This window comes from Eubalaena glacialis, chromosome 2 (assembly GCF_028564815.1).
Source record: "Eubalaena glacialis isolate mEubGla1 chromosome 2, mEubGla1.1.hap2.+ XY, whole genome shotgun sequence".
In the NCBI taxonomy this organism is placed as follows: domain Eukaryota; kingdom Metazoa; phylum Chordata; class Mammalia; order Artiodactyla; family Balaenidae; genus Eubalaena; species Eubalaena glacialis.
In genome coordinates this window covers 149,917,317-149,927,844 of record NC_083717.1, presented here as the reverse complement: position 1 = coordinate 149,927,844, position 10,528 = coordinate 149,917,317, and the positions used below count along the sequence as shown (strand labels likewise).

The 10,528-nt window shown below is 40.7% G+C and overlaps 1 protein-coding gene and 1 pseudogene across 1 annotated transcript in view; one reads left to right on the top strand and one right to left on the bottom strand.

Moving 5' to 3' along the window:
• Positions 1-931: 931 nt before the first annotated feature.
• Positions 932-10,528, top strand: part of DLGAP5 (DLG associated protein 5) — a 41,276-nt gene continuing 31,679 nt past the window's right edge. The window contains exons 1-4 of the mRNA XM_061182591.1: positions 932-972; positions 3,735-3,973; positions 6,604-6,797; positions 10,181-10,243. Of these exons, the coding sequence (XP_061038574.1) occupies positions 3,736-3,973; positions 6,604-6,797; positions 10,181-10,243 (495 nt within the window). The 5' untranslated portion in view covers positions 932-972; position 3,735. The remainder of the gene's footprint in view (positions 973-3,734; positions 3,974-6,603; positions 6,798-10,180; positions 10,244-10,528) is intronic.
• On the bottom strand, positions 3,317-3,583 carry LOC133085499 (large ribosomal subunit protein eL43-like; annotated as a pseudogene).

Here is a 10,528-nt window from a genome sequence, read left to right as displayed (position 1 = left end):
ATTCAATGGAATACTTTTCATCAATAAAAACAACGGCTGATTCATGTAACAGTAGGGATGGATCTCGAAAACACTACAGTGGGAGAAAGAAGGCAGACAAGAAAGAGTACCTACCACTCCTATTTTTAAGATGATAGAAATCAGAAGAGTGATTGTCTAAGCTGTGGGAGATCTGGAAGGGGGCTTGAGAGAACCGGGTGATGGAAATGCTCTATATCCTGATTGGGTGGTGGTTACACAGCTGTTTACATTTAACAAAACTCATCAAATCATATACTAAAAAAACTATGCTTTTCACTGTATTTGATAATTTTACCTCTATTTAAAAAAAAAAAAAAGGACGAGAAAAAAAAAAAAAGACTGGTAACGCTGAAATGTAACAGTAAAAGATGTAAGGAGAAATTTCATGTAGTAATAAGCCCTTTCTTTAAAACGTTAAGTGAAGAAAATATTCCAATAAGCTCTGCTGGATTTATGTAATTAAATAAGGACATTAAAAAGCCCTGCAGACTCTGAGTCCCCTCTCCTCCGTCCGAGTTCCTCTGTCTTTTCTCGGCTACCCGCGAGGCCCCGGGAACTCCAGAGCGGTTTCAGGCGTAGCCCGCTGTCAACCGCCGGCCACTGTAGCTCCTCGCCAGCCACAGCACTCCCACCGCTCCGCCCCTCATCAATATCGCATCGCGGACCCGCCCATTGATTCCGCTCACAGCCACCCTTTGAACAGGGTTCACCTTTCAATCAATTCAAATATGGCAAGAGCGAACCAATCGCAAGCCTCGTAGAAGGGAAGAGGCGGGTACTTTTACCGGAAGTGTTGCTTAAAATACCTCCAATCAGAAGTTCGGTGAGGGAAGTTTGAATTTTGCCGAGTCTTGTAGGCGTTCCTTCTTCGGAGGCGGCGGTGGTCTTCCAGGCCCAGAGGGTTCCTTTACTTTTAGTTTGGTTGAGGTTTCACGCTAGAAGCTGCCTCAGGTAGGTGGATGCTGGGGAGCTGGGGGAGGGCGCTTGTCCGCTTCCTTCTAGAAGGTCTAGAAGGGTCTGAGGACCGGCGGCTGCGAGCTGGACGCCGCTCAGGGAGGCTCCTCTTAGGACCGTGTTACCTGTCCTTCCCGAAACTGATGACGCAGTCCTTCGGAAGAGTAAATATTTGTTGCCATGATCTGTGTAGCAGCATCATTTCACCACCGGGGCGTTATTGGCTTTTGGCCCCAACATTATTCCAGTGGCTCTTTCCAGGTTCTGTGACAACTGAAAACGCCTGGGTTGACAACCTTGGCAAGCAAAACTAAGGCATTCTAGACTTTCAAGCTGGAAGAAACTCCAGTCAGCCAAAAAAGAGAACTTAGATGTGTGTGAAGAGCCAGGCTGCCTGGCTTGGGATTCCAGCTTCACTACCTTTTAGCTGTGCAAATGTGGGCAGTTAATTTACCTCATCTGTATAACGACAGTTATACTAAATACCTTTTAGGGTTTAGGTGATAATTAAATATGCCTTCGGTGTTCGTTCTCTCTATCTCTCTTTGCCGTGTATAGTTCTATGCTGTATTTTTAAATACCTAATACGTAATTTTAATTTTTCTTTAATATTTGCGAGAAGTGGCAAATCAAATAGTAGAGGAGAGTTCTTGATAAAAAAGAGCACAGTCCTTTGTCACTTCCCCTGGGCCCTTAAAGGAGAATGTTATTAGCATCCAGGTCAGATGAATTCTCATGTTTGTTTTTTTTTTTTTAAACTTAGTTCTCATAGAATTTTTTTTTAAATTAATTAATTTATTTACTTTTGGCTGCGTTGGGTCTTCGTTTCTGTGCGAGGGCTTTCTCTAGTTGCGGCGAGCGGGGGCCACTCTTCATCGCGGTGCGCGGGCCTCTCACTATCGCGGCCTCTCCCGTTGCGGAGCACAGGCCCCAGACGCGCAGGCTCAGTAGCTGTGGCTCACGGGCTTAGTTGCTCCGCGGCATGTGGGATCTTCCCAGACCCGGGCTCGAACCCGTGTCCCCTGCACTGGCAGGCAGACTCTCAACCACTGCGCCACCAGGGAAGCTCCCCAATTCTCATATTTTTATACTCTGTTGATTGCCTAAAATCATATAACATTTTAATTTGTTGCATTTCTTGTGCAGTTTTTTTATCTGCATTTTTCTAGTGGACTCTCTTCTTGTTGTTGAAGGTATAGTGTGCTTATATCTTTTTTTTTTTTAATAGATCTTTATTGGAGTATAATTGCTTCACAATACTGTGTTAGTTTCTGTTTCACAGCAAAGCGAATCAGCCATATGCATACATATATCCCCTCCCTCTTGAGCCTCCCTCCCACCCTCCCTATCCCACCCCTCTAGGTGTTCACAAAGCACGAGCTGATCTCCCTGTGCTATGCTGCTGCTTCCCACTAGCTAACTATTTTACATTCGGTAGTGTATATATGTCGATGCTACTCTCACTTCGCCCCAGCTTCCCCCTCCCACCCCATGTCCTCAAGTCCATTCTCTATGTCTACCTCTTTATTCCTGCCCTAACTTCCTAATGGCAGACCTCCGTCCTTTTTTTTTTTTCCCCCTTCTCTTTTAAGCTGGCAAGACTTTTCCCTGGAGAATCAGTCCTCTTTCTCCAGTTTGGCTTGGTTGTTCTCCATACCAGCTGAATAGGAGATGCCTTTAGACTTTTCACTTTCCTTTACTCTTTTCCTCAGTTGGATCCACGGTTTCTTGGAACTCATGACATTGTCTTTCTTGTTCTCCCAAGGATCTTTCTAAGAAAAGAGTATATGCCAAGTAAACTGTATGATTTCTTACATGGCCGAAAATAATTTTATTCTGCCCTCACCAGGGCAAACTGATATGATTATCCTTCTGCATCACCATGGTACTTCTGAAAACCCTTCTTTTTCTCAGTCTCGTATATCTAACTGCCTATTTATCATTCCTACCTTCCTAATAGGCATCTTGTGTGTTTTGTTTGTTTTGTTTTTTTGGCTTGAGAAAAAATGCCAGCCTGCCTGCATTCATCACCAGGGGAAAGTTAAGGAAACTATTCTGTATACTATATCCCTATTTTCACCTTTACTTCCTACTATATTTTGCAGTGTTCTCTATGGTAAGCCTAGACCCTCTTATTTATATTCTGGACTTTAGCTTCCTGGGCTTCACTTCATCTGTCAAGCAAGTTCCTGTTCAGAACCCCAAAATAGGTTGTAGTGTTTTATCTTTTGATAACCTCCTTCCCACTCTTCAGTCACATATTTATTCCATTTTGTATTTTTTTTTGTTACATAAATTAACCCATTTATTATAGGCTAGCAATGTTTCAAATGGTGGCCTGCTACTGGTCCTTCAGTTCCTTCAGTCTTCTGGTGACTTTACTGTGACGGCAGAAGTGGTGTTGTAGGCCCAGGCACCATCAGCCACCGTTTTCATGCAGGAAATGCCAAATGCCCACAGCTTGTCTCTTCATCTTGGTTTTGCCACAGGAGCAAGTGTGCTAGGCGTGCTGGCTGATTTCAATTTTCTTCACCATTTTCCTGAGGGAGGCACCATAATGGGTTCCATATTTACCCACGATTCTGACCTTCTTGGTGCGTTTAGCCATGTTGCCACAACCTAGGTCTGAGCCCAGAGAGCTGTATTTTAATATTTTTATTTCAGAAGACTCTGGGGTAGGAGGTGAACTGGAATCCTAACTTTTTAAATAATCAAATGAAATTCCATGTAAGTTGGTCTTTCTCTCTTTTTCCTGATAGGATGGCTTCATCACATTTTGCCAGTCGACACAGAAAGGAATTAAGTACTGACATGATTAGAACTAAAATTGCTCATAGGAAATCACTGTCCCAGAAAGCAAACAGACATAAGGAATATGAACGAAATAGACACTTTGGTTTGAAAGATGTCAACGTTCCAACCTTGGAAGGTAGAATTCTTCTTGAATTAGATGAGACATCTCATGAGCTTGTTCCAGAAAAGGCCGATGTCAAGACAAGTAAGTAAAAGTCTATTGTAATTTCAAGTGTTTGAAGAGTGAATAAAAGTTGGTTTAATACCTGAGGTTAAAAAAAACCCTGGGCTTCCCTGGTGGCGCAGTGGTTGAGAATCTGCCTGCTAATGCAGGGGACATGGGTTCGCGCCCTGGTCTGGGAAGATCTCACATGCCGCGGAGCAACTAGACCCGTGAGCCACAGCTACTGAGCCTGCGCATCTGGAGCCTGTGCTCCGCAACAAGAGAGGCCACGATAGTGAGAGGCCCGCGCACCACGATGAAGAATGGCCCCCGCTTGCCGCAACTAGAGAAAGCCCTCGCACAGAAACGAAGACCCAACATAGCAATCAATCAATCAATTAAAAAAAAAAAAACCCTGACCGGAAGAATGGAGTTTTGAAATGCCATTCTAAATAACTTGGTGTTTTCTACAACTAAATACTGTCTATTTCAAGTAAAGGCTGTGTTGGGAATTCCCTGATGGTCCAGTAGTTAGGACTCCACACTTCCACTGCCAGGGGCCCGGGTTTGATCCCTGGTCGGGGAACTAAGATCCTGCAGGCTGCCTGGCATGCCCCCCTCCCCCCCCCCCCCAATAAAAAGCACTCAAGTAAAGGCTGTGAACGTCCTAGCTAGGCTAAAGCTATTCACCTATGGAGTATTATAACACTTTTTACCTATATGGCCTTACAGGAATCCTAAAGTTCTTATTCTGGAGCTTGGATAAGATAAATATTGACAAGATAAATTGATAAGGGACATAAAAATAGAATTGATTGAAGTATCCATGAAGTAAGGATACTTTGCCAATGGGAACACTTCTTAGAGGGAAGAGCAAAGGATTCATCCCTGTAGTTTGCCCAAAAGGATTTGGGGTAATTAGTAGGGAAAGAACCAACCAGAAAGGAGAATGATCTCAGCAAGAGATAAAAATAATAAAAATGAATGTCTTAGAAGGCAAGGGATGCTATAGAAAAGAAGGAAGAGAACTAGGAAATGACATGCATTTAATCGGAAGGACTTATTGGACTCCTATTTAGTTGTGTTTATATAGCAGGCACTAGGAGCTAGATTGCAGTGAAATAAAGCAAGGATAAATTGTGAAGAAATGGCAGAAAGATGAAGTCTTAGAAGTTTTATAGAGAAAGAAATGAGATGTCAAGTTGTTTTACGTGTTCACTACTTCAGTTTTATCATTTTTCCAGAACCAGTGTAATGTGTGACACATACAAGACACTCAACATATTCAGCTTAATTGCTTCTGTAAAAGGGGAGGTTGGGCTAAACTATTTCTTCCAGATTTGTCATTTTTGTGATTCTAAAGAAAAGTGAGAGAAAGGAATTGGATTAAAGTGTCTTAGGGTACTTTTTTGTTTTTGAGATGAAGTGATCAGTTTATGTTTGAAGGTCAAAGGAAGTGGGTTGGTGGTTGAGGGGGATAGAGTAAAGAATAACATCTCTTAGGAGTTCAGAGAAAATGAACACTGGGTCGTAGGATTATATAGGATGGCCTTTGAAGGAAGAACTAGACATTTTCTGTCTGAGAAGAGGTGACATTACCTTCTGAGTTGTCTCCTTGCCTCTCCTCGTACCCTCTCAAATGCTTCTTTCCTCGACCAAAATCTTTCAAACAAAATTTAACCTTGTCAATATGCTATTAGAATATCTTTTATTCCTCATTTGCGAAGGCCTGGAGGTGGGAGTGGGTCTGGTATGTTCCAGAGAAAGCAAGTAGGTAAGCATGGCTAGAGAAGGCAAATAGGTTAGCTCCCATAGAGCCCTGAGGGCCATCATTATAAGGACACTGGCTTTTTTTTTTTTTTTTGGCTGCGCCGGGTCTTAGTCGCGGCACGCGGTTTATTTAGTTGCGGCATGCGGGCTTCTTAGTTGCGGCACATGGGCTTCTCTAGTTGCGGTGCACAGGCTTAATTGCGGTATGTGGGATATTAGTTCCACGACCAGGGATTGAACCCAGGCCCCCTGTATTGGGAGTCTTAACCACTGGACCACCGGAGAAGTCCCTGTTTTGATTATTGTAAAGGATCTGCTTCTAAGGTGACTCATTCACATTACCAGCAAGATGATGCTGGCTTTTGGCAGGAGGCCTTAGTTCTTTGTCATGTGGACATCTCCATGGGGCCGCTTGAGTCTCCTTAAGGTTCCACGTGGCCACTGGCTTCCCCCTAGAGCAAGTGATCCAAGAGAGAGCAGGGCAAAAGCTGCGATGTCTTTAATGACCTAGTTGTGGGAGTCGTTCTGTATCATTTCCACAGTACTTTCCGGGTTACACAGGTCAGCCCTATTCAGTATGGGAGGGGATGACACAAGGCATGTCTACCGGGAGGTGAGAATCGCTGGAGGTCAGCTTGGAGGCTATCATAGAAGCTAATTAATTTAAAAGTGAAGTAATACACGCCTAGTACATAGTAAACAGTTATATATTTGAACAAATGAAGGTGAAAGAAATAGGAATTTTAAAATAGGGGTGGAAATAACTTGAAGTGCTAAGGAATTAACAAGAAGTTACTAAAAGCATTTCTTAGCAACAGTTGAAGTTAGAAGTTAAGATGTTTGCCTTTTTATCTGAAATGTTTTATATATTGTTTTTTTCTTTTTTTCTTTTTCCTACTTAGAGTCAGTGAAAACTATTCTAGGTGATCAACGAAAACAAATGCTCCAAAAATACAAAGAAGAAAAGCAGCTTCAAAAATTGAAAGAGCAGAGAGAGAAAGCTAAACGAGGAGTATTTAAAGTGGGTCTTTATAGACCTGATATTCCTTGTTTTCTTTTCTCAAACCAGACTACTATGAAAGCTGAGCCAAAAAAGGTAAGTTTAGTATCCTAACTTGATATAGAGGAATAGTTCCTTTTAACTGGAATTTTCTTTAGGAGATTAGATGACTAAAATAACCATTTCCCCTGAGTCCCTTTATTCATTTAATTAGTTGGTAGGAGGTGGGAATGACATAATAGTAACTCAGAAGGTGAAAACAGGGTCTCTTGATGTAGCTGTATTTAGGTTGAGATTGGATAAAACTAGGAAAGCTGGTAGAGCCAGGCTGAACAGTGAATGCTATGCCAAAGTATTTGGCATTTATCCTCTAGGATATGGAGAGTCAAGGGAGGTTTATAAACGAGGTTGTACCATTATCAAAGTAATACTCAGGGAAGATTAGCCTGGACTTGAGGATTATAGTCTAGAAAGGGAAGCATTTATAGATAGGAAGACCAGTTGTGAGTCTATATTGTGAATATTCTCTATAGAATAGGTGGGATGAGATAAGTGGACTGAGCCATTAGTTTAAAAAGAAGAAATAGGTTTAAGACATCATTTTTCTGGAGATATAATTGACATAATAGTTTCAGGTGTACAACATAATGATTCATTATTTGTATACATTACAAGATGATCACCACAATTAGTCTAGTTACCATCCATCACCACACATAGTTACAAAACTTTTTTTCTTGTGATGAGAACATTTCAGATATACTCTCTTAGCAACTTTCAAATATACAATACAGTATTATTAACTGTAGTCACCATACTGTATATTACATTCCCAGGACTTACTTATTTTAAACCTGGAAGTTTGTTCTTTTTGACCACCTTCACCCATTTCACCTACCCTGCACCTCACTCAAGTGATGGACACTTGAGTTGTTTATAAGTCTTGGCTATTGTAAATAATGCTGCAATGTACATGGGGATACATATATCTTTTTGAGTTAGTGTTTTCATTTCCTTTGGATAAATACTCAGAATTGGAAATGCTGGATCATATGGTAGTTCTAAATTTAATTTTTTGAGGATCTTCCATACTGTTTTCCATAGTGCCTGCACCAATTTACATTCCTACCAACAGTGCTCAGGGGTTCCCTTTTCTCCATATCCCCACCAACACTTATTATTTCTTGTCTTTTGGATGATAGCCATTCTAACAGGTGTCATGTAAGACATCTTAAGAGATAAATTTGATAGGACTGGTGACCAAGTAGATGGTGAGGGGTGGAGGAAGTTGAAGAGTTAGAGATAAGGTGATGATTCTGAAGATAATAGTTTGATCAATAATACAAATTTTACTGCAGCTAAAAGAGATGAGGAAGGCAAGAAAAGCTTAAGTGGGTGAATATTAATACCCTTTTTAAAAAAAATCCTATTTGGACCATCTAGACATCAGGCAGTTGGGAATAAAAATTAGGAAATCAGCATGAGGATCCATGCTAAGATGTGGATTTTGGATATGATATTGGGAGTATGAATGGACACTTAAGCTGTAGGACTAAATGAGACCATTCCAATTAGGATATATAAAATTATGAAAGAGTGAGGTCTAGAGAACACCTTCAGGTGGGCAGTGATAGGCTGAAAAGGACTGGTCAGAGTGGCAGCAGAGCTAAAATGGAGGATAGAAGCTAAAGGAGGGGTGATCTAAAGAGATTGGTTAGTGAATCAGGAAGGATGAAGTTTGAACAGATCAGTTGGATTTGTAAACTTGCTAGTCACTGGTGATTTGCTATTTATTTATTTTATTATAATTTATTTATTTATTTATTTTTGGCTGTGTTGGGTCTTTGTTGCTGTGTGCAGGCTTTCTCTAGTTGCAGCGAGCCGGGGCTACTCTTCGTTGTGGTGTGCAGGCTTCTCACTGAGGTGGCTTCTCTTATTGCAGAGCACGGGCTGTAGGCGCGCGAGCTTCAGTAGTTGTGGCACGCAGGCTCAGTTGTTGTGGCTCGCGGGCCCTAGAGCGCAGGCTTAGTAGTTGTGGCGCACAGGCTTAGTTGCTCCGCGGCATGTGGGATCTTCCCGGACCAGGGCTTGAACCCGTGTCCCCTGCATTGGCAGGCGGATTCTTAACCACTGCGCCACCGGGGAAGTCCCTGATTTGCTATTTAAAGATATGTATAAAAGATCTCATTGACTGTATACTCATTCCTGATTTAAATAAGAACTGAATAATATAAAGGCCCAAGATATTGCTTGTTTTTCTAGGCTTCATTAATCTCAATGATTCATTTGACAGATCTTTGATTTATTTACTCTATATGATCTTAGGACACTGTAGAAGAGACCAAAATTAATAAACTGTAGTTCAAGGTGGAAAGATACAGATAAATATGTTCTGTATATTAGAGGAAGGATAGATCGTTTATATTTGGAGGAACATCAAAGAAGACCTCTTGGAAGGGATTAGATTTAAGCTGTCTTTTTAGGAATATGTAGATACCAATCATTGGTCTACACTGTAAACAACTATTTTAAAATATCTTAAAAATATATGTAGGAGGAACAAGAGACACATTGTTATGGGTTTTTTTTTATTTGTTTAATTTTGGCTGCGTTGGGTCTTCATTGCTGCATGTGGGCTTCTCTAGTTGTGGCGCACGGGCATAGTTGCGCCGTGGCATGTGGGATCTTAGTTCCCCAACCACGGATCAAACCCATGTCCCCTGCATTGGAAGGTGGATTCTTAACCACTGGACCACTGGGGAAGTCCCTGATTATGTTTCTTAAGAAATTTTACAGAGTTGATAAATACCTTATAATTTTTTAATTGGTCTTTCTCATGCTAAATTTTTTTCACATTTTGTGATTAGGTCTCCATTTTCTTACTGACAATGGACAGGTGTATAATCATGAGATTTGAAGGCAAATTGTCAAAGCTAGGGAAGTAAGCTGTACAGTATCTTTTCATAAACAGAAAACAAAAGATCCTAATACTCTAGTTTGTCCATCTAACCCCTTTCAAATATGTCTAGCTAATCATATTAATGAGGATCCTAATACTTGGAAAATATGCTTTGAAATTTCTTCTCTCTCCTCATTGAGAAATATGGGTAAGTTTTGAAGTTTTAACTTAAACATAATTTAAATCAAGCCAGAACCAGAAAAAACAATAATTTAGGGAATTCCCTGGCAGTCCAGGGGTTAGGGCTCAGTGCTTTCACTGCCAGAGGCCCGAGTTCAATCCCTGGTTGGGGAACTAAGATCCCGCAAGCTGCACGGCACGGCCAAAAAAATTAAAATTTAAATTAAAAAAAAAAAAAAGAAAAAACAATTAATTTAAGTTAGCAAGTATCTTTTTGCCATAAATGATTAAGGATAAAATTTAACTTTAAAATGGGAACTTTATTTCATAATGAGACATGGAAGTAAATTTTGCCAGTTTATTTATTTTTTTAACTTTATCTTCTTTTGACTGTTTTAAGGCTGTTCCATCTTCTGTACGGATTACAAGGTCAAAGGCCAAAGACCAAATGGAGCTGACAAAGGTATAGTTGATAGTTAGTAGGTCATTGTTACTAAAATGACAAATTGTACTTTTTTTCCTCAGAGTAAGTAAATTTATTTTTAATCTAATACCATCTTCAAGCATAGTGATTATTTTACTCGAGTCAATAGTACTACCAAAATCACTGTTTTGGTATGGTGACAGAGCAGATTTGGCTAGATGCTAAGGAAATAGTCACTTAAAATATTCTTTGCCCAGACATCCCTTATGAGATCTATACTAAACTCTGTGCCACACTCTTTTTATGTTTGTTTGTTTACCGGGC